At 41.9% G+C, this 20,119-nt stretch overlaps 1 protein-coding gene across 1 annotated transcript in view; it reads left to right on the top strand.

The window, feature by feature from the left end:
- The window catches only part of COL6A3 (collagen type VI alpha 3 chain), a 98,769-nt gene that overhangs the window by 7,998 nt on the left and 70,652 nt on the right, over positions 1 to 20,119 (top strand). The window contains exons 2-4 of the mRNA XM_017537744.2: positions 9,278 to 9,398; positions 10,916 to 11,533; positions 17,910 to 18,512. Of these exons, the coding sequence (XP_017393233.1) occupies positions 9,308 to 9,398; positions 10,916 to 11,533; positions 17,910 to 18,512 (1,312 nt within the window). The 5' untranslated portion in view covers positions 9,278 to 9,307. The remainder of the gene's footprint in view (positions 1 to 9,277; positions 9,399 to 10,915; positions 11,534 to 17,909; positions 18,513 to 20,119) is intronic.

Genomic DNA, 20,119 nt, shown 5'->3' with positions numbered 1-20,119 from the left:
AAAGATGAGAATGAAAATGTGATGAACTTATCTTATTGAATCTGTTGCCTTTAGGACGTAGAATCTAGGATGAAGGAACAGACCCCTTCCAGCCCAAGGGTCTCAAGCAGCCAATTCTGGCTCTTGTTTTCATGTTTGAAAGAATCATAGCAGACAGCCGAATTCTATTGACATAGAATCTGTGGCTTGTCACCACGAAGGAAGTCTATTTTTTCCCCCAAAGACATGGGGGAATTTCCTTGAGATCTGGGCCAAATCCAGCACAGCCTCTAGGGTTTCCCGGGGTTCTTCCCTTGAGCTTTGGAAATGCTAACTTGGCTTAGGATTCTGGTTCTACCTTGTTTTATCTATGTGACTTTGGAAAATCACTTTGCCTTTCTGGGGTTTCAATTTTTCAGCTATAAAATGGAGGGAAATCAGCCATTGGGCAGTTGGGAGGAGGGCGTGGAATCCCACCAACAGGCAGAAGCCCAGGACAGGTCACCAGCACTCTCCTCTCTCCCTCCTCTGGGAGGGTGGTGGTCGGGGAGTGAGGGGGGATGGCTGCCTCATTCCCCTTCATTAAGGTGGTCGGGCAGTCATTTGGGGAGAAGGTGTTTGACATCTTTTAATAATCTAAATGAAAAAATTCTCCAAAATTTGCTGCCAGGGAATTTCGTTTTTTAAAAATGGAGACTCCAGGGCATAATAAACAACAGAAAATAGTTAATTGTAAACGAAAATATCAGCAGATATTCACCAGCTGGGCCAGGAGCCCACGAGCCACAAGACCTGCCTCCCGCCTGATGGCGGGAAAGTGTGTGGGGCAAAAGGCATTTTTCCCACCTGGGAATTCAGCTCAGTCGAACCATATGGGTTCTGAGTCATCAGTGGAGCCTGGGTAACACATTGTCCTACAGGCATCATCTCCTGTCCTTTGTAGAGCTGGAAAAGCTCCTTTCCTTCTCTTCCCTCCCCTCCTCTTCCCTCAATATCTGGATATATTCTGGAAAAAAGAATTCCTGTGCACAGTGTATTTATCCCACTCCTTTGTGTTCCAGTGGGAAGTATCTCATTGAAGGGGCTACTCTTCCAAAGATTCACATCTTGAAAATAAAAATCTTTGCATATGATTTTCAACCATTAAAAGTTTATTTTACTTACAGAATGGTTGATGTAAGTGAGTGATGTCTCAGATATACTTCCCAGGTTTTATTTTGTAACTATGTAGATTGTACTGAGCACTCTGGAAGACGAGAAAGGTAATTCTAGAATTGCCCCAGAGTGAGCCCACTCCATGCTTTGTATGTGACAGAATCAGTAGATTCAAAGGTGTTCAACTGTGTGAGGTGTAGGAATGGTTAAGACAACCATTAGCAAAACCTGCTCAAGGCATCATTCACTTGTGCTCTTTGTCAGTGCTCCCTGCACAGGTGTCTATGGCTCTTCCCACCCCAGACTCCACAGTGAGGGGACAGGTCTCATCTTATTGCTTGTCCTATTTTTTTTTAATCTGGATTTCAAAGGCAAAATGCATTACAGAGAGACTCTATAATATTCTTGTGTTCTCATTCACAAACAAAAATGCCACTTAAAATCATGCCTCTTGAACATGGATTAAACATTTAAAATAATTGAACTGGATCTTCCAGAAGATTTGCATTACAATTTTTGATTGAAGCAGTGATGCTTAAACTTTGGGGGATGAGGAGTGGCACAGTTGCCTTTTAGGATAACGTACAAACATGGACCTTTTTCCCCAGGAAAACCCTCATCCACAAATGGAGTTTTGCAGTCAATTGTGGGAGGGTCATAGACCCCTTGAATCTGTTGATCCCATATTAAAATATTGATTTAGACCAGTTACAGCATTACAGGTTATTTTGGAAAGAACAGGCCATATTCCTGGAAAGAATCTAGCAGGAAGCTTACCTTTGCTCAAAAATTTGATGCTTAACTTTGACAGAAAGAATCAAGAATAGCACATATAAAATGTACTTTTATATTATTCTAAAGTATATACCATTATTTAGTTGAGGTCATTGATATTGCACTTGCTTATTCTTTTTTTTTTTTTTTTTTAAAGAAACACTCGGGCATGTGTCTCACAGACTGTAGGGAAGAAAGGTAGAGCTTGGTAGAAAGGTCTGGAAGGTTCCCAGGGTTGCATGAGCTTGAGGGATTCCTAGAGAGGGAAGGGGCAAAGCTGGGGCTATGGCACGGGGCAGAGGGTAGGGTCATCCTAAGTGGAGGGAGGAGACCAGGCAGTCCAGCCTGTCAGGGGTGCCCTGAGCCCTGCTGTGCTGGGACAGGGCTGAAACTTGGGAGCATTGTCAAACTACAGCACAAGCACTGGAGACTGCTCTTCTACTTTGTAATAATATATCCATGTCCAACAGGTGGTGACTGTTGCAAGGCAAACCAATTGGACTGAGCTTTTGCAGCACTGCCATTATCACCGCTCATTGCTGTCACTTTGTTGCAGAAAGAAATGTGTTCTGTTGATGACTGGCCTCCTGAACATCATTAGAACAGTATTCCTTTCTCACTGTTGATACATTTCCAAGATACTGCTGTATTGACAGGTGGTTCTATTTTAGCTGCTGAGATCATGCCTTCAAGTTCTCAGAATCTGAATCACAGGGTAGATTTGTTTCATCACAGGTGGTACTTTTTGTTGACTTTCTTTGGAAATCCAAAGCCACATGGGTCCTGGAGTTCATTCCCTTGTTTATGGCTTCGTCTTTCTCTGCCTCACCAATTTTTGGCAGGTCAGGCCAAGGGCTCACACTGTGTACCGTCTTCCTCATAGCTGGGCCACAAGATTTGAACTCCAGCTTCTCCCTCTGGGCCTGACTGGCCTGACCTCAGGCAGGAGGAATTTCATGACAAATCCATGGGACTGAGCTTCAGGTTTCCTTTGAACCCACGTAGCTCCTGTCCTTGACTGGCAGCCTCAATAACTCTCTGTGGCTCTCCCTGTACTTTTGCTAAGTGGTCCATCTGGATACTAATCCACTGCTCCATTCATGGCAAAGTCGCATCACTCATCAGCCAGACAGACTCTCCTCTGCTATCAATCTTCAGGTGGCAAGGCTGAGAACATTAGATCATCCTCATCCCTGGTTTCTTTATCTCTGTGGGAAAGATGGAATTCCTGTGCTACACAACAGACAACCATAAATCGACTTGCAGAGCCCATGGGAGCACCTGGGGAAAGAGGAAGATTAAGACAGAGATACAAAAGCTCAGACCTTGGGTTGAGCTGATTCCAAAGCTGAGGATACCAGTCAGGGCCAAAGCCATGTTTCCACCAGGTCCGAATGTTCCTATTAGATTCCTTCTCACTTTCATGAGACTCTGATCTTCTTTGCCAAACCCTAACATTTCGCATGACATATCTTCTTTTCTTCTTCTTTTCCAAGTCTTATTTAGAAGCAAGGGCAAACATTGTGTTATCTGAATGCAGGCACACAGAGACAAACTTTAGGATGTTTAGCTGTACTGTTTTCTCCTCTTCACTCTTAAACTCTGTCACACCTCAAAAAAGAGATGATGCACTCCCATCATTCCTGTTCAATTGATGGGTAGTTTAGGGGTAAATAGTTACCCATGCTTTTAAAATCTGGCAAATGATATTTCCTGTCCTCATTTCTATTTTAATTGTGGTAAAAACCATATAACATAAAATGTACTCTCTTGACTATATTTAAGTGGACAGTACAGCAGTGTTAACCACATGCACCCTGTGGCACAGCAAGTATCTAGAACTTTTTGATCTTGCAAAACAGAAACTCTACACCAATGGAACAGTAACTACAACTTCCCCTCCTCACAGCCCCGGCCAGCACCGTTCTAAGTTCTGTTTCTAAGACTTTGACTGCTTTAATGCCTTTAAATATCTTTAAATAAATGGAATAAATACCTTTAAATGAATACATGAAATGATATCTTTAAATAAATAATGGAATGAATTAAATGAAATAAATACTTTTATATAAATGGAATTATAAAGTACTGTGTTTGTCTTTCAGTGATTGGCTTATTTCTCTCAGCATAATATCCTCAAGTTTCATCCATGTGGTGGTAGATAAAAGGATTTCCTTCTTTTATAAGGCTGAATAATATTCTTTGTATGTGGCATGTATAAGAGCGTAATACAGTAGGCCAGGAGCAGTGGCTCACGCTGGTAACCTTAGCACTTAGGCTAAGGTGGAAGGATCTCTTGAGCTCAAAAGTTGAAGACTGGCTTGCACAACATAGCAAAACTCTGCCTCTACTAAAAATACAAAACTTAGCTGCGTGGGGTGGTGTGTGCCTGTAGTCCCATTTACTCAGGGGGCTGAGGAAGAAGGATTGCTTGAGCCTGGGATGTCGAGGCTGCAATGAGCTGTGATCATGACACTTCACTCCAGCCTGGGTGACACAGTGAGATCCTGTCTCAACAAAAAAAAAAAAAAAAAAAAGAAAGAAAGAAAATTACAACATAAGTGGTGTAATAACAGTGCAAAGTCCTAGAAGAACTGTAGGGATAGCAGTTAATGAATTCAACCAATATTTATTATATACCTACAATGATACAGACAGGCATTTTGCCATATTCTATGCTCATAATGTGGCTGAGCTTCACAGTCCTGGAAGACGGTTTGTGATAAAGTGGACTTGGAAATCTATAATCAATTTCATAATTGCAAAAAAAAAAATCCTATACATGTATATATTTAACCAAGAAAGAAAAAAAAGCAGTGCACTAAAAACTATAAAACACTGTTGAAATAAATTAATTTCCTTATCTATTCATCTCATCTATTGAAGGACATTTAAGTTGTTTCCACCTTTTGGATATTATGAATAATGCTGAAATGAACATGGGTATGCAAATATATCTTGAGATCCTGTTTTCACTTCTTTTGGATATACCTAAAAGTGGGATTGGCAAATTATATGATAATTCTGTGTTTAGTTTTTTGAGCAACATTCATACGATGGAGGCTCTCCATTGTTTAGCTTTATTGAAGCTCAAAAATCATATATATGAGGTTTTATTTCTGGGCTCTTTATTCTGTTCCATTGGTTCATATGTCTGTCTCTATGTCAGCATCACATTGTTTTGATTACCTTCATTTTCTAATGTTTTGAAATTAGAAAGTGTGAGGCCTCAAGCTTTGCTATTTCCGCCTCCCCTCATTCTTGCTTTGGCTGTTTAGGGTCCTTTGAGAGCCCGCATGAATTTTAGTATTGCTTTTCTATTTCTGCAAAAGATGCCATAGGGATTTTGATAGATATTCCACTGAATCTGTAGATTGCTTTGGGGAGTGTAGCTATTTTAACAATATTAAGTCTTCAAATACATGAACATGGGATGCTTTTCCATTTGTTTTTGTCTTCATTAATTTCTTTCAACAGTGTTTTATAGTTTTCAGTGCACAGGTATTTGCTTTCTTGGTTAGGTTTATTTCTGAGTATTTTATTCTTTTTGATGGTATTATAAATGTGATTGTTTTCTTAATCTCCTTTATGGATAGTTCACTGTTAGTGAATAGAAGTGCAAATGATTTTTGTTTATTGATTTTATAATCTGCAACTTTGTTGAGTTCATTTATTAGTCCTAATAATTTTTTAAAAATATGTGGAGTATTTAGGATTTTATACATACAAGCTCATGCCATCTACAAACAGAGTTAATTTTACTTCTTCCTTCCAATTTTGATGCATTTTATTTACTGTTCTTGCCTAATTGCTCTGGTGAGGCCTTCCAGTACTATGTTAAACAGGAGTAGTGAGAGAGAACATACTTAACTTTTTCCTGCTCTGAGAAGGACAGCTTTCAGTTTTTCGCCACTGAGTATGATGCTAGCTGTAAGTTTTTAATATATGGCCTTTATTGTATTAAAGTAATTTTCTTCTATTCCTAGTTTGTTGGATGTTTTTATTTTAAATCATGAAAGGGTGTTGAATTTTGTCAAATGCTTTTTCTGTATTAATTAAGATGATTATGTGTTTTTTTCCCCTTCATTCTGTTAATGTGGTATGTCACATTGGTTGTTTTTCGTTGAAACATCCTTGCATTCTAGAAATAAATTCTATTTGGTTATAGTGTGTAATCCTTTTAATGTGTTGTTGATTTGGTCAGCTGGCATTTTGTTGAGAATTTTTGCATGAGTGTTCATCAAGGATATTGGTCTGTATTTTTATTTTCTTGTAATGTCTTTGATTTTGGTTTCAGGGTAATAAGGACCTTATAAAAATGACTTTGGAAGTGTTCTTTCCTCTTAATTTTTTTGAGAAAAGTTTGAGAAGGATTAGTCTTAATTCTTCCTTAAGTGTTTGGTAGAATTTTCCAGGAGAGACATCTGGCCTTGGGCTTTTTTTCATTGGAAGGTTTTTGATTACTGATTCAAACCCCATGCTAGTTTTAAGTCTGTTCAGAACTTTTTTATTGCTTCATGATTCAGTCTTGGTGGATTGTATGTTTCAGGCCTTTGGAGGTGCCTTTGGTTGCTGCTTCAGAGGAGTAAGAACTTAGCAAAATTAGACACTGAGAGGAATAGTCCAGTGCTCCCAAAGTGTACAGCTTGTTCCATAAGATGTGAATAGCTATGATTGAAAAAAGATGCCATGAAGTTGTGTTTTGAAAATTCTGGGTTAAATCAAGTACAGCCAGTTTCTTTATTTTTTAGAACTGCTGTACATTAAAGTATATTGTAATTGTTCCAGAAGGAGGCTTGATAGTCAGCACTTTCCAAACTGTTTGGCTCATGGAACACCTGTTTTTCCCCTTAGAGCATCTCATGGAATGGGTGTTCCATGCAATGCATTTTGGGAAGTGCTGATGAAACCAACCTTGTTGGAGAAGGGTAGAGTTCACTTACAGTCCATTCTGCATCAGGCATTTAGCAAGCAGCCTGCCACGTGCTCCTCACAGAGGGTTGGAAGAAAGGCATAGCTCTCATTGTCCCCATGTTATGGAGGAGGAAATGCAGGCTGTGAGCAAGTCCACCACCTGCCTGAGGTAGGGTGTGGCGGGTCAAGGATCCAGACTGATCTGATTCCAGGCATCTCGTCTCTCCCCAACATCACTGACTCCTTTTCTGATTCCTAAAAAGCCCAAATTCAGGCTGATGAACTTGATTGCAAAGTTGCTATGGAATCATGGAGTTTTCAAGGAGAAATAAAAATGTTCTTTTTATCCTCTCATCTCATGAACCCTCAGTGTGGCAGATGCCATTGAGCACCATGGTGTTTTTGAATAGTTGTGAGCCTTGACCACTTACTGTCTGCACCCCAATTTTTTTCCCGTAAGGATGAGGATCAGCATCTACCTCTAAGGATAATGTAAAGATAAATAAGAGAAATAAATAATGTAAAGATAAATAAGACAAGACAAGATAAATAAATAATGTAAAGATAAATAAACCTCCGTTTCCTCCTCTATGACACAAAGACAATGATAGCCACGCCGCTCTTCCAGGCCTCTGTGAGGAGCACCTTATGAAAAATTTTGAAAAACTGCAATTAGCACATAGTAGATGCTGAATAACTTTTGATAACATGGCATCAAAAACAGCGGTTTGATAACGTCCTAGCCTACTTGTGTCGCCAATGCCCTTGTTCCCCAATACTATTACCCAAACCTTTGAAAAGGGAACCCCTGACCAGAGAGCTCCTAACTGGGAAACCCCTGGCCATTTTGAGTAAGAAGAGTCACTGACGTGCACATCAGTGCAAAATGAAAATGAGGAGCTTCTTGTTCAGACGTTTTAAGAATTCCAAGATAGCAACACCAAGACATCACACTGAGCATGGGACCCTTCTGAGCACAGGGTCCTATGGGCAGTCCTGGCTGTCTCTAAGAAAAAGCTGAGGGAAACTGGAATCCTGTGTCAAGGAGAGGAGGAAAAAGATGCTTTCCTGGCCAGGAGACTTCAGCCTAGACAGAAAGACCTAGGCCAGCTCTCTGGAGTGGTCTTAAGGGAGACCCTGTCCCCCAAGCTGATCTCTTAGATTGGAGATTGGAGCGTGAAGAGGCTGTCACAAAGTCTTGAGGTAGGAAGAGAAGGTGTTGGCAGGGGAGAGGTCTGATGACACACATACTACTGAGCTTATGTGAACGTGAACTTGGCTGGCAGGGAATCCTGTGTGCAGCCCCCAGAGGTTGTGGGTGTGGGAGGCTGCAACAGGGCAGTTAGCCTCCAGGTCTGGCTTCACAGTCTTACTAATTAAATCACCCTCGGCTCATTCCATTGTGAGACTGGAATTTGGCATATGGCAGATTTTCCTTGGAGGAAAAATGCTAAATAGTAATAGAGAAAATGGACAAGGCTTGACATGGTCCGGGCTGCTGTGGTTGGGTTGCGCTTGGTGTGATTTGGGCAAAGCCCGTTCTCTCCATAAACTGAAGCTTTCCTCTGAGGTTCTTTTAAACACGACTTACAAACTTAAGCTGGGGGTCAAAACCTGACACATTTTGTGTCTATCAGTGCCTTTGCTCCTGACCCATTTCCATTCTGCTGTTTGCTTAGGAATATGCTATTTCCAAATTGCTGCCTATGTTAGTTTGGGAGGAAAAAAAAGGTTTAATTGCATAGCTTTTGGCTGTGGCCAAAGTAATAGTCACTAGAATAAAAAATTCTCATTTATATGTTTAATCAAAACCATCTTTCATAATGGATACATTCTTTGTCATTAGTAATTTGAAAAAGAAAGAATATTTTTAGATTGTGGAGAAACTGCTATGAACACCTGTTATTTAAAAATGTAATTGTGTTCTTTGAACTATGTTTAAGAATGCCCAGTGAGGAAGGTGAGCAGTTTCATTATACGTGATCTATGTACTGCCAACAAGAAGAGGTCTGAGGTCACCTTAGACAGAGAGCTCTGCCTATTCACTTCTCATTCATCTATTCTTTACCTCCCTCCCATTTCCCCCCTCCCTTCCTCCCTCTCTTCCTTCCTTCCTTCCTTCCTTCTTCCCTTCCTTACTTCCTTTCTTCCTCCCTTCCTTCCTTCCTCCTTTCTTTCTTCCCTCCTTCCCTTCATTCCCTCCTTTCCTTCCTTCTTTTTTTCTTATCTTCTTTTATATATGCATATATGTGTGCATGTATGTATCTAAATCTTTTTTTTTTCTATCTAGCTATCACTCTATTATCTATTTATCATCCATCCTTTTGCTGCTGGTCCAAAGAATGAATCAGATACAAAGTCCTCTTGGAAGTCTAAAAAGGATGTAAAAAGCATGGGATTTTGCATAATGAGAGTCAAAAACTGATCATTCCCTTTGCCCTATTTTCTCTTTTAGGTTCATATTTGGTGCTTAGACAAATTCAGAATGAGGAAACATCGGCATTCGCCCTTAGTGGCCGTCTTTTGCCTCTTTCTCTCAGGCTTTTCCACAACTCATGCCCAACAACCGCAAGCAGGTAAGAACCAAAAACGTCCTTGATTTTGTAAAAAGGAATAGCATTCTTTGATTTTAGATCTTAGACATCAGGAGCTGTCAGAGAGCTTAGGTATGTTTTTAAGGTAGCTAAGCCATTTATTACAGGACAGTCCGATATGATAGTTATAGGATTAACAGACCTTTTCAGATACTCTTATCCAGTGACAGATGACCTGTTTTTATTAAAACTTGGGTTCAGTATCTTGGAATTGGCTTGAAAATGATTTGTTTTTACATTGGAAGTGAGCGGAAAGTTTGTATCTCAAATGTTTTACCACCTGAAGGGATTTTCCACATTTCTGGCATTGGCTGGTCCCTGAGCACATAAAATAGGGAGAAGTCAACGATTGAGAGTCAAAACTATTTTCCCTGAAAAAAAAAAAAAAACAAAGATCACCCTCTCTAATTCCAGATGCAGAAAGGCATTTTCACCTAGGCTCATTGGATCTTTAAGATTTCTGTTTCCCAAAATGAATTAAAAACATGGATTCTAATTAACCCTACTGAGAATTTGATTTCAGAGTTTTAGAAAAGTGGGAAATGCTTCATGCATTGCAAGCTGGGAAGGACTGAGGTGGGTCTGTCTCCCTTTTCTTGACCTGGAGAGCTGGGCCTGTAAGGGATTCTCTCACTAGGCCAGGTTGCTCTTAGCTGGAGGGGAGTCTAGTGTCACTTCAATGGAAGAAGAACATGGGTTGAGGCATCAGGTCAGCCCGAGGTAAGTAGAGTCCAGGAGCAAGCCCAGCTCACAGCTGCAGGAGGGCACCTCCTGGGGCCACTGACAGCCCAATACCCCGAGTTCCTACACTTGAGGGAGAACTGGATTCATCTGGGAATGAGATAGATGTTTGACCTCTATGAATACTTTTCTGACTCTGTAAAATATGCAGTAACTTGAGTACCTTTGTTCATGCTCAAAAATCTGGAAAAAATAAGTCCTTTCCTTTCTCTACATTTACACAGGTCCTCCTCACTTAGAGAACACGTATTTATTACATTTATTTTTCATGCAAATTACCCAAAGCATTGGGGGTTAGTGAATAGAAAAAGCAATTTTCACTTTTCCTTCTGCTGAGACCCAGTTTCATATTCCAAACTAAAGAATGAATTTATAAAATGATGGTTGGTTATCTGTGATAAGACTTCCTTCTGGTTTAATCAGGTGGGTCTTGGGGCTCAAACTGACACAAGGAATCATGCTTGAGGTAAAGACAGCCCAGGAAATAGTTTCCCCAATCTGGAACATGCTACTGGCCCATGCGTGGTGGTCTCTGAGTATGGAGCTTGGGCTAGTGACTGGGTGCCAGCAGCTGTTGAGTGCATGGGCCCAGGTCCCCGGTTCGCAGGTAAGTCAGTCTACCCTCCTGTATTACCAGTGAGGTGTGCAGTGTTTAGCAACAGTATAGTGTAAATGAACTTTGTTTAGGAAGGCTTTGCACTGATAGGAAGTAATTGCTTAAATAGTAGAAACATCTAAACCAATGTCTTTTTTTAAAGATGTCAAAAATGGTGCCGCTGCTGATATAATATTTCTAGTGGATTCCTCTTGGAGCATTGGAGAGGAACATTTCCAACTTGTTCGAGAGTTTCTATATGATGTTGTAAAATCCTTAGCTGTGGGAGAAAATGATTTCCATTTTGCTCTGGTCCAGTTCAACGGAAACCCACATACCGAGTTCCTGTTAAATACGTATCGTACTAAACAAGAAGTCCTTTCCCATATTTCCAACATGTCTTACATTGGGGGAACCAATCAGACTGGAAAAGGATTAGAATACGTAATGCAAAGCCACCTCACCAAGGCTGCTGGAAGCCGGGCCGGTGACGGAGTCCCTCAGGTTATCGTAGTGTTAACTGATGGACACTCAAAGGAAGGCCTGGCTCTGCCCTCAGCGGAACTTAAGTCTGCTGATGTTAACGTGTTTGCAATTGGAGTTGAGGATGCAGATGAAGGAGCGTTAAAAGAAATAGCAAGTGAACCGCTCAATATGCATGTGTTCAACCTAGAGAATTTTACCTCACTTCATGACATAGTAGAAAACTTAGTGTCCTGTGTGCATTCATCCGTGAGTCCAGAAAGGGCTGGCGACACGGAAACCCTTAAAGACATCACAGGTAATGGCAACGCCGCCAAGCTATGCCCTGCCCTGCTGTTCTTGGGAGATGAGCTTGGCAACTGCTGGCCTTAAAGCAACAGCTAGGATGGCGGGCGGGCCAGGGAAGAGATGAATGTTCACAGGTTTAAAAACAAAGGTTTGATTTGGAATATTCTTCCACAGTCTTCTTCCCAAATAGGGCATTCACCTACATACAAGAAGAGCTTGTTTTTTTTTTAAAACAACTAAAATTTTAACTCTAAAAAAACCAATATTCTAATATCAGGATCCCACAAAATACATTTGCCTTCATTAGAAAATAAAGCCCCAGAGTAGTGAGGTGAGCATCTGATCAAATCCCTCTAACTGGCATTGAGATATGTTTCCTTTAAGAAAAGCTCCCTGTTGAACAGGGCATGAACTGGGAGGGGAACGAGGGCATCTGTTTTTGTGTCCAGTGGCTAGCAGAGAGCTCCTCTCTTCTTCTCCATGGTGGGAGTGTTGGTAGGATCAGAATTGCAGCAAACCTTAGCTATGATCCAGTCTAGATCAGTTTGGAAGAAATTGAGTCCTGGATGGTTAGTGAGAGCCAGAGCTGGAGGCTGTGCATTTGGACTATGGGTCTGGTCTTCTTACTTGTCCTCCACGTGGTAATCACAGCTGTGCCCACAGAGACTCTTCTAATTCTAATGATACTGATGAGACCCACTCTGGAAATACTGAGAGCATGTGGACATTGCATCGATGTGCTATGTGCAGTTGCATGTATGGAGCTAATTGGCTGACAAGTTATTTAACTAGCCAAGGCCGTTAGCTCTCCTTCTAGGGCTAAGTGCCTAAATGACCAGTGGGGAAGGAATTTGACAAGTGAAAGTTCAAACTGTACCATACCACAGCAACTGAGATGAGTGCCCAGAGCTTACTCATCAGTGATGGGCAGATCAGAGGGACCTCCCCTTGTTAGGAAATAAGTCCATGCAGCCATTCGAGAATTGATAGCAGAGAATTATGGGTGGAATGAGCAGGAAATGAGGGAGGAATCCAGGGGAGAGTTGTGCTCCAGAAAGGAGATACGTAAGTCCTCTGAGATGGAGGGAGGGGATAAGAAAGGGGGCTTGTTTCCAAGATATTCAGGAGGATAAGAGGCATATTGACAGAGTTCAAGTTGAGTTGACATCCATCATCTCAATAAAGGCGGGAAGCAGTGGGATTTGGAGGCCCGAGGGGACTGAAGTTATTTCTGAAGAGCTGCTATAGGGATGTGAAGAGGCGTCACAAAACATTCAGGAAGCAACTGCTGATTTGCAGTGGTGCCCAGTTGCTATCAGAGATTACAAGCATTAGCATGGATCCTTGCCTTTCTGAAGACATCTCAGGCACTCCCAGGATCAAAGAAGTTCCCAGAACTGAAACTTGCAAAGAGGGAACCATAGAGAGGACAGAAGAAAACTTTCTCGGTAAGGAAATCCAGGGTAGTACCTAGTAAATTTCTAAAATAGCCTGCCACAGCATCCTGGCTGGGGAGCTAGTGAGAGCCGGAATGGGCCAAGAGACCTCTGAAGAGACAGAAGATGAGAGGCCGTGGCTTGGAGGGAGAGCCCTAGAGACAGCTGAGTATGCAAGTCAGGGACACTGCTGGTGTGTAGGACATCCGAGGGCCAATCACAGGGCTGGGGGAGTTTCCAATGGTGCTCAGTGTGGTCCTCAGATGTGTAGGAGCCATAGACAGCCAGCCACCGGGGAAACCAGAGGTTGGTGCTCAGAAGGGTTGTCCATGCAGACGTTAAAGTCTGCAGATGACCACAGAGTCTGCTGTGTGGGCGCAGGCTGAATATGACAGAACTAATCATGTAGGAAGTGGAGAATCTCTTGTGTATTTAGCAGTCATGAGGAAGTGGATGATTCTTTGAATCAAAACCGAATGAGTGGGCAACCACATGGCATAGAGGAAGTGATCATAGGAAGCAAGATTTATGAACAGATTTTTCTTCTATACTTTTAAAAATGGTTACCACCAAGAGGGCCGGGCCATCAAGACAGGAGGGAGGAGGTGAGGTGACTGATGGAGAGTCAGTCTCTCATTAATACACAAGGATAGTGGGGCAGGAAAAAGAGAGTTGAGGCTTAGAGGCAAACATCACTCAACAGGGCCACATGGGAGGGACAGCAGAAGAATTGCAAGATTGCAATCAGAATAATGGAGCAGTTGCAGAGAAGCAGGACCAGATGTCAGTTTTTTATAACAAGGATTCAGAAAGCGGGAGCTGAAGAGAGAGCTGACCTAACATCAGCAGAAAGGAACCAGCTGTCTTGGGCAGGCAGAGCTTGGTTAAGCAGAGGGTTTCAGAACTAGCCTGCTCCAGAGTGTTTCAGAAGTTTGTTCATAAAATGATTTTCCCAGTGGTTACCCCTGATTTCAGCTTACCCCTGATGGGGCTGGCCGTGCTGATGCCCTTACCAATGGGTCTACTTCTCAGTAGGAAGGAGTGAGAGGCAGTTCAAGCACTGAAAAGTGTTCCCTGCTTCCAAGTGACAGACCTCACCCCTGGCATTGCCATGCAGGCATCAGTCCTGCCAGAAGACAGGAAAAGGTGGGTGTCCCCGAGAGTATCCCAAAGCAAGCACTCAGGTTACCAGGAAATAACAAGACGGTATCTATGGTGCTGCTCGCTGCCATAGTCTCAATATCATTAATTCCCTGATCCATCACATTTCTGAATATTAGGGATAATAACAAAGACCTATCAAAAAACAGTGAAAGGGGCTGGGTGCGGTGGCTCACGCCTGTAATCCCAGCACTTTGGGAGGCTGAGGAGGGCGGATCACCTGAGGTCCGGAGTTCGAGACCAGCCTGGCCAACACGGTGAAACCCTGTCTCTACTAAAAATACTAAAAATTGGCTGGGCGTGGTTATGGGCACCTGTAATCCCAGCTACTCAGGAGGCTGAGGCAGGAGAATTGCTTGAACCTGGGAGGTGGAGGTTGCAGTGAGTGTAGCTTGCACCACTGCACTCCAGCTTGGGTGACAAGAGTGAAACTCCATCTAAAACAAACAAGCAAACAAACAAACAAACAAACAAACCAACAGTGAAAGGGACCAGTAGAGAAATGGAATATCTTTTTATTGACATTCTGTTATACTCACAAAAAAATAGCTGAGTTTGCTTTTATGTTTAATGATTATGCAATGGACAAACAATGAGATTACCATCGTGAATGCTAAACGAACCTACCAACATACTGTGTTTCCACACAGATGACAAAACCTTTGTTTTTATGCCAAGAAAACATCTCTGTCTTCTAGCGTCCAAGCCACTAGCAGCGCCAGGGCAGACAATTAATCCGTTCATGTTGTCTTTTCTAATTAACATCACTCGGCAATTCCTCCTAGTACCACGTCCTGCTGCATGCTCCACAGCAAAAACATAGAGTAGTAATCCCAGAAGGGCAGTAAGTCTTTGCTTAGAGTTTCTTGGAAAGGCAGTTAGAAGGGCATTATAGAGATTGCTAATTAGTTAGGGCTGCTGCTTCTTACTACCTGTCTGCTAGGCAACCTCCCCACAGAGTGTTCTTGATTGTTAAACACACATATGTGTAAAATGTGAACCATCACCACTGCTGTCAATGAACTCTACTCAAATAATCAATCTCTAATGGTTGTGTTTTTAAAAATCCCTCTATCATTCTTTAAAAAATGGATATAACTGAGATATAAAACCTTTCTTTTAAACAAAAGCTAAAGGTGACAAAGAGGATTTTGACATCAGCTTTCTTTTCTCCGTAAAGGATGAAGATTTTTAAAATTTGTGAAACATACCTATAATTTTGTGTTTTGCATAGGAAAAAAGAAGTGAACGTGTTTTTCTTAATGAAAGGAGGCATCACATGAGCTAAGAAAGGCATTGTGCCCACACCAGTGAGCTCAGGGAAAGAGCCTCCAGGGATGTCAAAGGAAACTGTGAATTTTCCTTGGACACTGTAAAACTTTTCCATAGAAAATGCCACAGAGGATGTGATGCACAAAATCTAGAAGCGGAAATCCAGACAACTTCAAAGCTTTAAATTTTGCACAGATCTAATTATTCGTAACATTAACATTGGTCATTGGTCTGCCTTGCTGTACACAGAAACACATGGCCCCTGTGTGCCCTTGAGGCTTCAGCTTTCCTGAATAACAAAGCATGCCCTTGTGTGTCCCATTATTGTGTGTGCAAGATGATAATGTTTTTATTCAGTGATGACAAATTATCCAACGTGTTTCTATGGCCACTGTAGATGTTTAGTCTTTTAGAAGAGAAAGTTCAAGGATTTTCCCTCAGGGTTCATTTGTCTTATTTGCACTACTATAAATTTCTATCAAAAAGTAAGTTACAAATGGAGAAGAAATAGTGTTACCCTGAAACTTAGGGATTATTTTTTTAAAAAATTGACTGTATTGATAATATTGAATCCTTAAATGTCCTGATATGCTGAGGAAGTAGCAAATCCTTCTGTGTCCTTCGAGGTCATTGGTTTAGGCCTGGGAAATGTTGAGAAATTTTGTGTGATTTGTGGAGCCTCTGCATTATGCAATGATGTGGGCCGTTTCTATGACCTTCTGTGTAATTCACACCCCCTGGCACCACGCCTTCTCAAAGATCATTCAAGAATCTTGATATTTTGGCTGAACAGTAGCAAATGTTTTGGGTTTTAATCAACAGCTCAGTCTTATATAAAACTTTTGTGTGGCAATGACTAAAAACACAAGATCTTAATTACTATAGCACAACAATTATCCTACTCATTATATGTTATAAGAAGGATTGTGATAGCAATGTTGCCAGGTGAATATATTTCCCTGTGCAAAGAATTAATCTGCAAATATATTGTCAGGAACTTTCGTGTATATTAGGAAAGAAAAAGAGCAGTTCCAACCCCGGCAATCTCTGTTTCCGTTCACACAATGAGAAGCACTTGAGTAAGAATGTAATTTCACCAGATCAGAACTCTTCAGTTTCTGAGACAAGCTTTGGATCCTTTTCTACAGTGAGAATAAAAGCAATTTGGTTGGCACAAGGAAACATTAATTTTACAAATAAAATGTTCACTGTCACTGAAAAGATCAGGGATCATAGTGAATGGTCTTACCTGTAATATTACCATTATTTAAAAATGATACCTTGAGTGTAGTTTTCTGGAATCCCAGAATATAAATACATAAGCCCACATATAATCTTTTCTTATTCCTAACACATACTTAAGTTATCAAAAACATCGGCTAGAATAATTGTGCTTCTCCTTGAGTTTAAATCAGCTGAATTTAAAAGTTTGAATGGAGCCTGTGAAATCTCTGGCCCTGGCTTGTAGATTTCTTGATTCCTATTCCTCTCTCAGACTGCTGTACAGCCACATTCTCAGTATCAGGATGAGAATTCTCTGTTCACCATTATGGGGGAGAAAAGAGGTCTTGGTCAGCTGTTATTCTGTCCTTTGCGTAACCCAAGGATAATTCTGATTAGGGGTTTATTTGATGCTTGTGATCTTGCTAGGTAACTAGTTTAGGATGTCATAAAAACAAGGTTGGATAATTATGTCATGACTGGTTTCATATCACTCTGCTTAACATTGTTCTGCATTAGGTGACTGAATATAGAGGCAATGACAAAATAAATGAACAAAACATCCTGCCCAATCCCAGATCTGCATTTGAGTTTTATGCAACTAAATAGCATTCGAGAGAAAAAAAAAATCAAACAAAAATTTCATCAAAATATTTTTTACATGAAAACTTTAAATGTAGTTTGAGTTCTGATTCACAAAGGTGCACGTACAAGGTCACCTTGGTTTTTAAAGAAAAGAAGAAGAAACAATAGTTGCCTAAGGCATTGTGCAGCATAGCTGGCTGAGGAATCACCAAATTGTGACTCTGTTTTGTAAATGTGAATTTGTATAAAAAATATTCTAATCATTTGAGGAGGCAGGAGAAATGACAGAAAATTAGAAATCATCTCTAAAGTTTTGTTCACTACTCATTGATTGTCCCCTGTAGGTTTGGTAGTGCACAATTCCATGCAACTATCTTTCCCTCCCAATTTAGTGGAAATTTCTAGAATATTGTACCCAAGAATCCCCTTTCAGAAAAATGAATATGATGTTTGGAAATTTATGAAGATGGCACAAATGGAAAACTGATATAAATTCCCCTTTCTACATCATAATTTCTAAAAGGTTGCCTCTTATCCATTCACAATGCAGAACTGAAAGAGAATTTCACATTCCTTCATCAACATGTGTTTTGTTTGCCCGTATTTCGTGTTTCTTATGGGTTTCCAAAGAAACATGTCAGAACACTGAATAATGCATGTGGTCACTTGTTCTAATGCTTTCACATTTTTTTGCATTTCTTTCTTTTAAAGCACAAGACTCTGCTGACATTATTTTCCTTATTGACGGATCAAACAACACCGGAAGTGTCCATTTCGGAGTCATTCTCGACTTCCTTGTAAATCTCCTTGAGAAGCTCCCCATTGGAGCCCAGCAGATCCGAGTGGGGGTGGTCCAGTTTAGCGATGAGCCCAGAACCATGTTCTCCCTGGACACCTACTCCTCCAAGGCCCAGGTTCTGAGCGCAGTGAAAGCCCTCGGGTTTGCTGGTGGGGAGCTGGCCAATGTCGGCCTCGCCCTTGGCTTCGTGGTGGAGAACCACTTCACCCGGGCAGGGGGCAGCCGCGCGGAGGAGGGGGTCCCGCAGGTGCTGGTCCTCATCAGCGCCGGGCCCTCTAGTGACGAGATGCGCGACGGGGTGGTAGCTCTGAAGCAGGCTAGCGTGTTCGCGTTCGGCCTCGGAGCCCAGGCCGCCTCCAGGGCAGAGCTGCAGCACGTAGCTACCGATGACAGCCTGGTGTTCACGGTCCCGGGATTCCGTAGCTTTGGGGACCTGCAGGAGAAATTACTGCCGTACCTTGTTGGCGTGGCCCAAAGGCACATTGTCTTGAAACCGCCAACCGTAGTCACACAAGGTATGTATGCCCTTCCCACCGGCCGTGCGGGCGCGGGGTGCGGTGTGTGATGCTTTTCCTGCACGTGAGGTGGGCACAGGCGTGGCGCGCCGCGGGAGACGCTGCAAGTACCCGCAGTCCAGTCCTTCCCGGAGGAGCTGGGTCCTGGATGTCACCGCGGTGATTGCTGCGGTGTGCAGGGAAGCGAAAGGCCAGGGAGTGTGCGGAAGCCCTTGGGAGAGTGTGAGCTGCTGAGAAACGGTGCTTTTAAGGCTAACTCCACAAACCTGTGGCTTTGAGATTGTCGGACATCACCGTGTTAACTGCTTGTAACCCAGTCGTCCTAAAAATGGGCTTGAGGGGCTCAATACAGCACTGAGACAGTTACCCCAGAATCATGGCATGGGCCTCCAAAAGTCAGTGTGTTAGAAGTGTGCTCACAGGCAGAGCCTCTTTCCAAAAGCAAGGACGGAGTGAGGGTGTCTACTCAAAGTCCTTCCGTTCTAGGGTGCTGAGAGGTACACTTCCAAAGGTAAGACATAACAGTGCACTCATTTGATGGAGTAGTTATGATTTTTTTTTCCCTGTGTTTATCAAGCATAGGAGTAATTCTCTTGAGTGGCAATATTAGGATACAGGCTCAAATGGAGGGCCTTTGGCAAAACTGTCAATTGCAGTGGTCTAAAAAAACAAAAATCCAACCGTTTGTTATAAGTCACATAACAAACATAGGAGGTGTGGTGGGGGCATCAGGATGCACAGCTCTCCCTACCTGTTGAAGTGTTTTCTGAGACATCAGTCATTTTCAGACCTATCAGTTTCATGACCTACGTCAGGCCAATAGGATGCCATTTGGTAAATTAGGGACACAGTGGCCCCCAACAGTTTCCAGAAACACACAACTTGCTTCCCGGTGTTGCTTACACACTGGAATGCTCTAACAAGATTAGTGCTTGAATATAAGATCTTGTTCTTCATTGTCCTTCCAGGGTATGGGTTCAGTAAAAATTGGTGAATGGATACTGAGCATCCTATAAGACTCTGATTATCATCTTCACCCAATCATCTAAATTTTCCTGTGTGAAATAACACACTGTCACAGCTCTCATTTGTGAACTTTAGAAGTAAAGGCTGGGTTTACAACATAAATATTGTAATAAGATACTGCATCACCCATTGTATCAATTAGGGGTCCAGGGAGGTTTTCCTTTGAAAAAGGAGTCACAATAATTTAAAAATAACCCTTTTGGAGAATATACCAATGTATGAAAATTGTATGAAATTAAGAGTAGACACCCGCCTATGAGTGAGAACATGCGGTAGGTGTCTACCCTTAATTTCATACAATTTTCATACATTGGTATATTCTCCAAAAGTGTTATTTTTAAATTATTGTGAGAACACATAGACACAGGGAGGGGAGCACTACACACTGGGGTCCGTTGGGGGGAAATAGGGGAGGGACGGTGGGGGGTGGGGAGTTGGGGAGAGATAGCAAGGGGAGAGATGCCAGATGTAGGTGACGGGGAGGAAGGCAGCAAATCACACTACCATGTGTGTACCTATGCAACAATCTTGCATGTTCTTCACATGTACCCCAAAACCTAAAATGCAATAAAATAAATGGA

The sequence above is a fragment of the Cebus imitator genome, unplaced genomic scaffold (genome assembly GCF_001604975.1).
Source record: "Cebus imitator isolate Cc_AM_T3 unplaced genomic scaffold, Cebus_imitator-1.0 Scaffold106, whole genome shotgun sequence".
In the NCBI taxonomy this organism is placed as follows: Eukaryota; Metazoa; Chordata; class Mammalia; order Primates; family Cebidae; genus Cebus; species Cebus imitator.
The sequence above is the reverse complement of the archived record's forward strand: the minus strand, read 5'-3'. Positions and strand labels throughout refer to the sequence as shown.